Source organism: Tenrec ecaudatus, chromosome 7 (genome assembly GCF_050624435.1).
Source record: "Tenrec ecaudatus isolate mTenEca1 chromosome 7, mTenEca1.hap1, whole genome shotgun sequence".
Taxonomy (NCBI): Eukaryota; Metazoa; Chordata; class Mammalia; order Afrosoricida; family Tenrecidae; genus Tenrec; species Tenrec ecaudatus.
Window position 1 is genome coordinate 74,039,383 of NC_134536.1, and position 13,782 is coordinate 74,053,164.

At 40.9% G+C, this 13,782-nt stretch overlaps 1 protein-coding gene across 1 annotated transcript in view; it reads left to right on the forward strand.

Moving 5' to 3' along the window:
* FBXL4 (F-box and leucine rich repeat protein 4) overlaps window positions 1–13,782 on the forward strand; it is a 75,580-nt gene that overhangs the window by 16,253 nt on the left and 45,545 nt on the right. Inside the window, exon 4 of the mRNA XM_075554748.1 lies at window positions 10,765–11,107. Coding sequence (XP_075410863.1) covers window positions 10,765–11,107 — 343 coding nt within the window. The remainder of the gene's footprint in view (window positions 1–10,764; window positions 11,108–13,782) is intronic.

The window sequence follows — 13,782 nt, forward strand, 5'->3', positions numbered from 1 at the left end:
CTTTTGATACATGGTGCCAATTGTCTTCTTAAAGAGGCTATGTTTGGGGAACCCAAGGCGGATGATCCCTTCAGGACTAGCAGTGAGAGTGGTGATACTGGGAGGGAGGGTGGAGGGGAGTGGCGTGGAATGGGGGAACCGATTACAAAGATCTACATATAACCTCCTCCCTGGGGGATGGACAACAGAAAAGTGGGTGAAGGGAGACGTCAGACAGGGAAAGATATTTCAAAATAATTTATAAATTATCAAGGGTTCATGAGGGATGGGGGAGCGGGGAGGGAGAGGAAAAATGAGAAGCTGAAGCCAGGGGCTTTGGTGGAGAGCAAATGTTTTGAGAATGATGAGAGCAATGAATGTACAAATGTGCTTTACACAATTGACGTATGTATGGATTGTGATAAGAGTTGTATGAGCCCCTAATAAAATGATTTTAAAAAAAAGAGGCTGTGTTTCGAACTTAGGGAACATGGTAGGATCAGGGTCCTACTTTTGTTCCTTATGCACACACAGCAACCTCTGTGTGTAACTTGGGCAAAAGCCTCATTCATAGTTTGTTAATACACTTCTGCATTTTTGCTAAAATTATTTTTTTAAGTAATTTTACTAAGAGGTAAGAAAATGCATAACCTCTTGATTATGATAAGAGTTGTATGAGCCTGTAATAAAATGTTTTTAAAAATATTAAATTACAAATTATCTGTGAGGTTTGCATTTTTCCATATGTTGAAGAACCATTTATATCTTAACAGTTACAGTCTTGGAAACCCACCGGACAGTTTTACCCTGTCCTGTAGGGTTATTAATGAGACAGCATTACCGCAGTGGCTGTGAAATATGATCATATTTATTGGCCAGGTTTTCCATCATGTACTCCTTCCTTTTAGGGTTTCAGAGCTCTTAATGTTTCTTTAAAAACATATTTAATATTTGCACATCTTCCACATGTTAGGCACTGTGGGCATAGACAAATAAATATCTCTTCCCCCATTCGCTTTTTCTCTTGTGAAGGGAGCTATAAATGAAGTAAGCAGATAACGTGGTAAAGTACTGATCAGTGGTGAAAAGCAAAGTATGGAAAAGGTACAGTAGAGCAGTCAGGGAAGGACTCGCTGCAAAAGAACTGTTTGAACAAACCATGGGCAGGCCATGAAACCTGGAGGGACGAGAAGTGCTTCAGCAGAGGGCAGCAGCAAGGATGCAGGCCGGAGGGGAGGCGGCCTTCTACGTGAATGAGCAATCAGAGGGTCAAGGCGCTGGAGTAATGGTAAGAAAAAAGAGGCATCAATAGTAGAGAGGCAGGTAGATTAGGGTCCCGTTGTCCTTTGAAAGGGCTTTACAAGCCTGTGATGGTGTAGTGGTTATGTGTTGGACTGCTGTGCACACGGTCAGCAGTTAGAAACTAGCAGCAGTTCTGCGGGAGAAAGATGAGGCGTTCCACTCCCATAATGAGTTACGGTCTAGGAAACACGCAGGGGCCGTGCTACGCTGCCCTCCAGGGGGATCTGAGTTGGAATCAACTTGATGCCAATGAGTTTGGTTTGGGTTTGGTATGGCGTGATTGGCTTGGGGCATCCTCCAGAGTGGCAGCTCTGCATTCCATATGTAAAAGAGATCCTTATAAACAAATTTGCCCCGTGTGATACATCATTTGCTTGGTTGCTGCTCCCAACAATGAACTCTTTGACTATTTGAATATTTTCTCCCTTTACCATTATGTTGCTTCCTGGTCAGGTTGTGAAGATGTTTGTTTTCTTTTTCTTTTTTTTAAAATCTTTTTATTGGGGCACATAAGGCTCTTATCACAATCTGTACATACATCAATTGAGCAAAGCACCCTTATACATTCGTTGCACTTGTCACTCTCATAATTCACCTTCCACTTGGGTTCCTGGAATCAGCTCGGTTTCCCTTTTTTCCCCCATCCCCCTCCCTCCCCGATCCCACCCCTGGTCCCTTGATAGTTTATAAATAATTATTATATCTTATCTTACACTCCCCAGCGTCTCCCCTCACCCGCCTCCCCATTGCCCATCTCCCAGAGAGGAGGTTACACATAGATCTCTGAGATCGGTTCTCCCTTTCTACACGCCCTTCCCTCCTGGTGTCGCCACTCCCACCGCTGGTGTTGAGGGGTTCGTCTGTCCTAGATTCCCTGTGCCTCCAGATCCCCACTGCACCGCTGTACATCCTCTGGTACAACCAGGTCCGCAAGGCAAGGTAGAATTGGGGTCATGATGATTGGGAGGGGAGGAAGCGTTCAGGAACTAGAGGAAGGTTTTGGGTTTCATTGTTGCTACACTGAACCCTGAGTGGCCCATCTCCTCCTCACTACCCCTCTGGAAGGGGTGTCCAGCTGTCTACAGGTGGGCATTGGGTCCCCATCATGCACTCCCCCTCTTTCACGGTGATGTGATTCTCACCACCACCCCACTTTTGTTGTTGGAGACCTGGTCTCCTCTGTCCTTCATGGTCACCTATGTTGGTGTGCTGCTTCCGTGTGGGCTCGATTGCTTCTGGGCTAGATGGCCGCTTGTTTGCTTTCAAGCCTTTAAGTCCCCAGACGCTGTATCTCTCAGTAGCCGGGCACCATCAGCCTTCTTCACCACACTTGCTTATGCACACTTTCGTCTTCAGCAATTATGTGAGGAAGGTGATCACACAATGATTGTTTTTGTTCCTTTGTATCTGCTACATGGTCCATTCAACACCTTGTATTCGCTTAGGCCGTGTGCTTCTTCTCTGTGGGCTTTGTTGCTTCTGGGCTAGATGGCCGCTTGTTTGCTTTCATGCCTTTAAGTCCCCAGACGCTATATCTCTCAGTAGCCGGGCACCATCCGCCGATATTTGTTTTCTTTTTATTGAGGTGTAATTCATACTGAAGGCTGTATGTAGTTTTAATTTTCATCATTAAGTTCTTTAAATCCTCTGCTTTCAGCAAGTAAATCTATGTCATTTTCATATCGCAGGTTGTCAGTAAGTCTTCCCACAAACCTGCTGTGTGTTCATCACAGATTCCAACTTCTCATACTATTAGCTTGATGTACAGAATGAAATATGGCAACAGAAATAAACCCTCACGTGTGCCTTTCCTGTTTTTAAATGACACGGTGTCTCCAGGTTCTGTTTGAATGAGTGCTTTTTAGTCTCTGCAAGTCCTGGATGAGCACAGCTAAGTCGCCTGGAATGCACATTCTTTGCAAGGTTTTCTATAATGAATCCTCCACACAGTGACATGTCTTTAGCTGGCCAATTAACCATTAGTAACCATCTTTCTGGCATTCTGGGTTTTTAGTCAAGATCCATCTGACATCAGGAATGATGTCCTTTCCCTGTTGACATATTGCTGCAGCCATTTTAGACATATCGTCAGCAAAATTTTACTTGTGTGCGTTATTAATGATACTTTGATAGTTTCCTTATCTCCTGGATCACTCTTTTTAGGAATGAGCACAAATACGGACTTCTTCCAGCAGTACCTGAGGTTCTTGATCATATGCTCCTCCCTCCCGAAATAATTGAGTAATTGAATGTTCACCAGGTTTTTTGGAATGGTGACCATTTTCTTTTGATGCTTCGTTCATGGTTAATTATTTTATCTAACATTACCATCGGAGGCTTGAATTTTTCTTTTTTTTTTTTAATTAAAAGATCATTTTATTGGGGGCTCTTACAAATCTTATAATATTCCATACATCAATTGTATCAAGCATATTTGTATATATGCTGCAATCATTCTTTTCTAGACATTTACTTTCTGTTGTGCCCTTGGTATTAGCTCCTCTTTTTTCCCTCCCTCCCTACCCCACCCTCATGACCCCTTGATAAAGTATAAATTATTATTTTCATATCTTACAACAACTGCTGTCTCCCTTCCCCCACGGTTTTTGTTGTTTGTCCCCCTGGAAGGTGGTGTTGGTTATTTGTCCATCATTGCAATTGGTTCCTCTTCCTCCTCTCCTTTCTCCACCTTCCCCCTACCCTTCTGGAATTGCTATTCCCTTGCCTGTTCCTGGCCTCCATGTGTCATGAGCTCTTATCTCTGATCTGTACCTGTGTACATGCTCCTGTCTAGTCCAAAATGAGAGGCAGCACTGGGGTCATGATAGTGGGGGATGAGGAAGCCTCAAGGAACCAGAGGAATATTGTGTGTTTCATGGGTGCTTTACTGTACGCTGGTTGATTCATCCCTTCCCTGTGATGTCCCATTGTCTACAGATGGGCTTTGGGTCTCATTATGGGTCTTCTGATACCTGTTACCTGGTCACAATGACACCTCATGATCACACAGACTGGTGTGCTTCTTCCATGTGAGCTTGTTGTTTCTGTTAGATGGCCGCTTGTTTACCTTTAAGCCTTTATGACTCCAGTTGCTATATATTTTAACAGCCGGGCACCATCTGCTTTTTTTCACCACATTTGCTTATGCACACATTTTGTCTTCATCGATTGTGCTGGGAGGGTGAGCATCACAGAAAGCCAGTTTGTTAGAACAAAGTGTTCTTGTAATTAAGGGAGGGGATGAGCAGAGGCCCCAAATCCATCCACTACCTTAGTGTATTCCCATTTAAATATATGTACATAGGCCAAAACCTCTATTTTTATAAATTAACGTATTTATGTATGTACACTAAGGTTTATACCTCTATCCATAGGTTTGCTTCCTAGATCGTTCCTCTTGTTTCCTTTTACCTTCCTCCTGACCCTCCATCATGCTCGCCCTACTTCCGCGTGTAGTAATTCTTCTCAGCTAGATTGATGTTGCTCCAGCACCAGTAGGATCTCTATTTCCTCCTTGTTGATTTTAATTCCCCAGTTGTTCCCCTATCTATGATGTTGTTTGCCCACCGCTCCCTTCCCTCCCACCTCCTTCTCCCCCCAAGTCCCTCAGGGACTGAGAGAACAACACTAAAACCTGCAGGTTGGGGAGAGGAGCTGGCATACCATGCCCACATGGAAGCAAACCAAGAAGGAAAAAGAGAAAGGGGTGGTCTAGACCCCATACTGTCACACCACAGCCGGAGAACGATGTTCCTGTATGCAGCTGCTAAGGCACAGAGAAGACTGTAGGGTTGACAACAGCTCCAGCACGTCCCCTCACTGGAGTGCAGCGTGACAGAGGACAATACTGGGCACTCATGGCGGAGAGTTAGTCTGGTCTGAACTCCTTGTGTGGCGAGCCAAGAAGGGAACATGACAAACCAGCAGCTGGAGCAAAGCCAAGCCTCAAAGTCCCTAAAGAGCCCCAATAATAGACGTGTGGCTTGGAGGGGCAACTCCTAGAATTCCCCCAGGACTAGTGAGGAGGTAGTCTTAAAGGCCAGTGGACAGACCTGGAATTGTGTAGGTTTTCTATTTTTCCTTTTTTTTCTCAGACTTTTCTTTTTGTTTGGCCTATGTTCTTGTTGGTTGGCCTACTCATGTGAGATAGGCATGGGAAGCAAGTGCACTGAATTTTTTTTCCTTTAGTTCATTCAACTTGTGACATTCATGCATGTACTTCCCTTTTGGATTTATAGCTTGCAGGTCTTTGCACATTTCATTATAATTTACTTTGTCTTCTAAAATGCCCTTTGAAATGTTCTGCTTAATTCTATTACTTCATAATTTTTCTTATTTTCACTTTAGCTACTCTGTATTCAAGAGCAAATTTCAGAGTATCTTGTTTTTATTTTTTAGATAATTTTATTGGGGGCTCGTACAACTATTATCACAATCCATACATCCATTGTGTCAAGCATATTTGTACATTTGTTGCCCTCATCATTCTCAAAACATTTTCTTTCTATTTGAGAGCCCCCCTCCCTCACAAACCCTTGATAATTTACTAATTATTATTATTTTGTCATGTCTTACACTGACCAACGTCTCCCTTCACCCACTTTTCTGTTGTCCGTCCCACAGGGAGGGGGTTATTTGTAGATCCTTGTAATCCCCTTCCCAGCCCACTCTCCCTCCACCGTCCCAGTATCACCACTCTCACCACTGGTCCTGATGGGATCATCTGTCCTGAATTCCCTGTGTTTCCAGTTCCTATCTGTACCAGTGTCCATCCTCTGGCCTAGTCAAAGTATCTTCTGACATTATTTTGATCTTTTATGTATTTTTCCTTCTGGTGCTTTTAATGACCTTTTGCAAATCCTTGGTGTCACCCACAAATCATCTGGCCTTCAGTCATTAGTGTTCACTGCATCACGTCTGCTCTTGAGATGGGCTCAAGGTTATTCTTGGCTCTTGTAGATTTGTTTCAATTTTCTGTAGCTTCAGCTTTCAAATAAGCAAATGATGGGACATTCCACAATTGCCCTTAGTCTTGTGCTGACTGATGACTTTGAGGTTTTGCATTGTCTCTTTCCACAGATATAATGGATTTGATTCCTGTTTATTTCATTTGTTGAAATTCACTTATACAGTCACTGTTTATGTTATTGCAAAAAGGTATTTGCAATGAATAAGTCGTTGGTCTTTCAGAATTCTTTCATATGATTTCTAACATTTTGTCATAAAGACCGCATTTTCCAACTACTGATCCTTCTTTTTCCCCAGATTTCCAATTCCAATGACCTGTAATTATCCATATGTCTTAATTGCATGTTTAATCAATTTTGTACTTCTTTAGTTAGTAAAAATCTTCAGTATTTTCATCTTATTAATGCTTGTTACATAAATTTGAATAGTAGTTGTATTAGCTGGTCTTTCTTGTAGGTCTCTGGATATTATCCTATCATTGACAGCATTATACTTCAGGGTAGATTTGGAAATTTTCTTTTTAAAGATGAATGTGATACCATTTTTCCTCAATTTGTTATTCATGCTTGGTACACCATATAATTGACTGAATCAAAGTGGCCAACACCAGTCCATATCAGTGTATTAATGTCTCGGATATTGATCTTTAAGCATTCCGTTTCATTTTGACTACTCCAGTTTTCCTTGATCCGTACTTCATATATTCCACATCCTGGTTATTAATGGATGCCCGCAGCTGTTCATTTTGTTTTTGAGTCATGTCATATCAGCAAATGAAGGTCTTGAAGCTTTTTAATCCTTATTATTACTGTTCTTGAGAATGTACATAGCAGAAAATATAGCAATTCAAGTATTTCTACATATACAATTCAGTGGCATTGATAATGTTCTTTGAGTGTGGAAACATTCTAACCGTCTGTGAAGGTGAAGAGTACGTGTCAAATTGGGTAGGCAATGACTAAGAGGTCTCGTAGACGTAGGTCTGATGGCTCTTCCATAAGGTAATATAATGTAATCACCTTCTGTTTTGTAGTCTAGTGTGAGCAGTCAGTCAGTTCTAAGCCAGTCACTTTGGAGGTGTGGTCTGCATCTAATATCTACGGACGGTCTGACCAAACTTACTCTATCTCCATCCTGCATCCAACTCTCATTACCCTCTGACTTCCAGTTCTTGGAATATGAGCAATTAGCCTTTCCTGTGACCTGTATATTTTAAGAGTTTCCAGCTTTTGTAGTCCTATGAGCCAGCAGCCTTGTTCACCGGTTAACCACAGAAGTCAGGAGAAGCCATTAATCCATTAATCTGACACCTGGTTCACGGATTTGGCAATTGCCAGACTCTGCAATGGCATCGGTGATTTTATTTTAATAAATCTCTCTCTCTGTATATATATATGTATGTATATATATACACTTCATTAGTTTAGTTCATTTAGAAAACTCAGTCTGATACCTTCATTTCCCAAGTTGCTCACCCATTAATAACTTGCTATCCCCAAAGATTCCTATGTTGTCAATTTGATTCCATATAGATCATGTTAAAAGCACACCATGCTCAAGGCAGACATTCTTTACTAGTCAAACTAAATTATTGCTTGGTTTTTCTGGAAACTTCAGGGGGTATTTTGGTTTGAGATTTAGAGATTACCTCAGGGCAATCATTGCAGGGGCTTAGCCAGCCTCAGTGACTCCCTAGAGTGTAGATTCCATGAGCAGTAAAGTGTTTGTTCTGCATCTGCTTTCTTTTCATAGCTGTTATTCTAGAGGATCTTTGCTCAAGATCTTCAGTAATGGTAGCGAGGCACCATCCAGTTTTTTCTGATCTCAGAGGGAATCAGATAGGAAAGGGGACAATTGAACAGGGAAGCAAAAAGCTACACATCTATCCACTCTTCTGCCTATATTAAAAAGTCAATGTTCTCACAATGTACAGTACCCTAATTTTATTCTAAATGCCTGGTTGTTAATTTCCAATTAGGGATGGGTTGGGAGGGAAGTGAACAATAGTTTGTTCACCTATCAAAAACGCTTTTTTCTTTTATTCCTGTGTGTTTTCCCGTTCTATCGTTTCAATTCGAGCTGCTAAAATGGAACAGGCTGAAATGTTGACTACTTGATATGCTTACTGACCATGGCAACATTGGTCATGATGAAGCTTCATGCATCCACATGTTTGACTTCAAACCTGAAGACCAGTAAGACTGTGCTGTCTGTGTTCTCCATTAATGAAAGCGCTTTCTTCCTCTTTTGCCGACCTGCATTTCAGCAGCCACGGAGAAGAGAGTGGTGCAGTGCATTATTCTCAAGCTCTGGGCACATAGTGGGCATTCAGCACAGTGGAAACCTCAGAGGGCTTTGATGAGCAGAAAACAAGATGAGTGGCATGGGAGAGTATGCTGCTGTTGGCTCCCACTGGAGAGCTGAGCATGTCATCTGTAAACGGAACCCCAGCCTCAGAGGGAAGCCAAGATAAATTTCCCACATGGCATCCTTCAACTCTGAAATACTTTGGGCATCAAAGTTTTGCCACATTTGTCCAGTGATTAAAAGGAGTTAGTTAAGGTGCATCAACAGTGCCCTAGGTCTAGAAGATTAAGAGTTAGGGAATCTCCCAGGAGAGAGAGAGAGAGAGAAAGAAAGAGAGAAAGAGAAAATATCTCTGTATGCAAGCACGTGTGTATTCATATTTTAACTTTCTGTTTTTTTAAAATTCTGATTTTATTTTTACAGAATTTTAAAAATGATCACATTTCCTTCTTTGGTAAAATAGACACCTTTCTCTTTCAAAGTTTAAAACAATGCAGTCTAGTTACATTGGGGTATTTTAAACAAAAATTCACTTGCATGCATGATACCAGAGTTTGTATTGTCCTTGGAATTTATGCTAACTTAATTCAGGCGGCCAAGGGCCTATAAAATACCTTTTTTTCTCCATATACTATTTTTCCTTGTTACTTGTTAGGTCATCAAGGGAAACATAAAAATATAAACTGAATACTGATTCAGACCTATTTCAAAATCTTTTCAAAACTGATAATAACCTGATACTCTGTTTTAACTACGCGATCACACTGACATCTTAATGTTGTATGTACAACTTAATATACAATGCTCATTCTATAAAGAAGCAAGAGCAAAAATTATTGCTAAAATCGTATTAACTGGATGAACTTAAGTATATTAGAAATGTTAAGGAAGCCATTTTGACCTATCCATTTTGCATCTTCTGTAAGATAGATTAACATGTGCTTAAAATATAGTTTTCTGCTTTAAGTTGTCTTTTTAAAGGCTTATATGTAAATTTTTATGATTTCTTGTACATTGTGGTATGTTCCAAGCTCTGAATCGTGTGTGTGTGTTTATTTATTGTGAAGTGCTTGGTGGATGTGACTTCTATAATGTATTTTCGGTTTTCTGTTGGGCTTCACAAAATCTCTTCTAAACAGTTACACAGATTGGCTGAGTCTAAGTGTGGTGTCAGCAGTTCTTTCACGGGGCCTCAGGGAACCTTGCTTCCAGGGCACAAGACACTCCTCTTAACAGCATCTGATGTCATTTTGCAGTAGTACCGCAAGGATAAAGTAAAGACAGAATCTTCACTTATTTCGTGTGTGAAAAGTAATGCGTAGTCCATTTGGAGAAGTAGCACAAAAATAGTCATATATTATGTGTTAGATAATTGCTTGAGACTAGAGATATAAGGATGACTAAAACATGACCCACCAAACCCAAACCCGCTGTCGATTCCAACTCACAGTGACCCTGTAGGACAGAGTAGAACTGCCCTGTGGGTTTCTGAGGTTGTAAATCTTTAAGGAAGCAGACTGCCTCTTTCTTTCTCCTAGAGAATGGCTTGTGAGCTTGAACTACCAACCTTCAGGTTAGCAACCCAATGATTAACCCATGTAATAAGATAAAACTTGAGGCCAGTAACAGAAATGAAGTTGGGGACCTTTGTGAGGCAAGATGATCAGTTCAATTTCTAAAATTGGGGGTGAGTTTCTTTGTCCCACGTGCTTTATATTCCTCTAAAATTTGAGTGTTGTCTGGACATACCTCTGACAACCCATCACAGTTTTAAAATGGACCAGTATGAAATATGCTCTAGGGAGAGGCAAGATCAAAAGCACCACATTTGCCTAAGGACAAAATTCCGAAGGGCTAGGAAAGGAGGAGGGAAGGAAGCAGTAAACACTGGGTAGAAGTGAGATGAGCAGTGTTCTATTGTGGGGATGGCTCTTGATGGCGTGAAACAAGATGTGTATGAATTGTTAGAGGAAAACTCCCTAAACCTTTCACTCAGTACACTACAGTAAAATATTTTAAAGTATCATTTGAGTAATAAGCCCAATGGCACATGGCCTCTTGGTCTTTCACATCTTGGAAACAGTACTTGTGTTTGATTCTGGTTACTTTATTTGATGGACCCGCTTCACTTTGTGTGTGTCCATTACTTTAAGGTGACAGGACATCTCATTCTAAAGTATGTTATAGGGAAGTTTTTTTCTTTGGCAGATGGGAGATTCTTTGGTCAGAGAGACCTACGAAGGTGAATGCTTCCCAGGCTCGTCAGTTTAAGCCTTGTATTAAGCAGATAAATTTTCCCACAAATCTTTTGCGGCTGGAAGTGAATGGTTCTCTTCTGGATTATTACACTGAATTAGATGCAGTCGTGCTCCATGGTATGAAGGACAAGCCAGGGCTTTCTCCCAAGACTTCACTCATTGACTTGAATGATCTGGAAAATGATGATGAAGAAAAAGATGATTGTGGAATGGATACTCTTAACAAAAAGTTTAGCAGTGCTGTTCTCAGGGAATGGCCAAATAATGGATATTTTGATAAACTACCTTATGAGGTAAGCTGAAAATATTTAGTAACAATATTGGATATTACACTGTAACTTTGTAGCTGTTTAGATATTCATGGTTGTTTTGCTAGATAATTGTTAAATTGCACATAATCCTGTATATAGCACATTTGGAGTTTTTAAAACTAGACAAAATTATGTTAGAGGATTTTACCTTGTTTGTTTTAATTGAACTTCAATGATTCTGGATCTACTGCTAAATATGGTATTCTATCACTTTTTTTATAAGAGTTCCCAGCTGGTATAGCTGGTGAAGTGTTGGAGTATGAGCTAACTAGTTCAAACTCACTTAGAGGTACACGGGCCTGGTGCTCTGCAGGTCACCAGGAATTGGAATGACTTGACAGCCACTCACCACAACTAAAATCAGTAGAAATAAAGCAATAAATTAGGCTCTATTTTATAACTCTAAATATGGGCATTGGGCTCTACTATACACACTTTATGTTAAAGATGATATGCTATCAAAATTGAAAGTATTGAGATTGTAAGAAGTATGCTTATTCCTCTTAGTATTCTACAGTTTCTTCGAGCTCTATTTATTCTTCTACAGTACGTCCCTTCTACCGTCTACTGACTGACTATACTTTTTGGATTTTATTTGAACATACTCTTTTTCAGTAGGTCTCTACAGGGGCCTTCTGCAGTAGGAGGTATTTCTCTTTCCTGCCACCTTGGCATTAAGTACCAGTCTCATCCACTCATGTGACAACCAAAACCTCTCCTTGCATGCTTCCCTGGGATTAGGACAGCCCCAGGCCTTTTTGTCCCTTGCTGCGGAGTACTGTTGTTGTCACCATTGTTAGGTACTATCGAGTTAGTTTCAACCCATAATGGGTATTCTATAAGGTTATAAATACCATAACCAAATTTCTTTGTAAGAAAAATTTATGTAAATTGTAGCCAATTTAGATTCTCCATAAGCATAAGTACCTTAACTTTTTGAACAGTAAGACACCTTTTGAATGCCTGTCATTATTAATAACTATTGTGTCTAGGTAGCGTTTGATAGTTTATATTCTGTGAAGTTGCTCATGTCACATAGCAATGCATGTGAGTTCAAGGTAATCCAGTTAGCCCGCCAGCCAAGCCTGGAAGGAAGATCCAACTCAGACATTCTAATCCATGTTTTGTGTTATGGAACAGAAACTTTGCAGATAGGATAAGGGCCCTCTGGCTCTTGCTAGTGAAGATCACGGGAATCTGAAGGAAATGTTGAGCTGGTGAGAGAAAGGCATGAGGACTACTGACAGTTACTGTCCTGCGAGGAGAATCTGTCCTTGGAGCTGTTGGAGTAGTTGAGTCAGAGAGTGAATCACGTTCTCTGATTCTTACACATTCCTCAAACTGAAAAATCAAAATGTAAATTTACAAATATAACTGAGATGGTTTGTGAATTTTATTCTGACCTGTTAAAATACTTGACACATGACACTCACATGAATATCTAGTGAGTGGCTGTGGAAATCTTTAGGCAAAGGGAAGATGCCCAAAGGTGAGAAGACATGAAGCTGCATGGGAAGCTGTTTAGGAACTCCAGTATTTCAGAATGGCTGGATCCAAATATTTGGTAGGTGACACTGGAGAGAGGAAAATAAATGGAGACATGAGGCTGCTTCATTCATGTATGTGTTAGTCTGGGTAGACTAGAGAAACAAATTCATAGACACACGTGTATAAGAAAGAGCTTTATATACAAGAGCAATTGAATATTGAGAAAACATCCCAGCCCAGTCCAGATCAAGTCCTTAAGTCTGATATTACTCATATGTCCCATATCAATCTATAAAGCTCTCTTCAGACTCACAAAACACATGCAATGATGCGGAATATAGGAAGATCACAGGTCAGTGGATGGGAAATCTTGTGGATCCAGTGGCAGTTGAGGTATCTCAGCACTGGCAGGGGGCTCCCGTGACTTCTCCAGCTCCAGAGGGCTGGCTCCATCAGCTTTTCTCCATGTGGTCTCCACGTGGTTTCCTCCAGCTCAGGGCACTAGCATAGCTCCATGTGTCTTCTCAGCTACAACGTCTTTCTGGGAGTGAGTTGAGAGTGAGTGTCTCCCACTTCCAAGGAGGAATAAAGAAGTTCCCAGAATCCTCAGGAGAAGACCATGCCTACACAGTGACCTCATTGGCTATGACCTGATTGGCAGGCTAAACTCCACCCGTTACTCTTAAACCTCAAATGGACAGCCGATTATGTCGCTATGACAATGTACATGGTAATGATGGATATTCCCCAGAAGTTTACATTGTATCTCTTTAACCAGTGGTTCTGAGGGTGTCGTGTTTCTGCATAATCAGTTGGGAACAGTCAGAAAATAACAGACTTTGTAAATAGTTGACTTTTGTTAACAAGTTAGAGCAGATTCAAGATACAGGAATTATAACTGTAATCGTGTCACACTCACTTTCCTCGGTTCTCCTGGGGTCCTAGTCTGCTCGTTTTAGCATGGGAGAAAAAGGTATGAATGATAGCAGATGTTCCAGGAGTTAGCCACAAATACAGGCATTTTTGTCCATGCATTGACCCACAGTGAAAATAGTCCCTGAGGTGCTTCATGTCAATATTTTTTGTAGAGAGTGGGAAAATTACTGACAATTTTGCTTTATTCTGTTTTAAGAAGAGTAACAAAATGAGATTTCAGTCTCTGGTAGTAA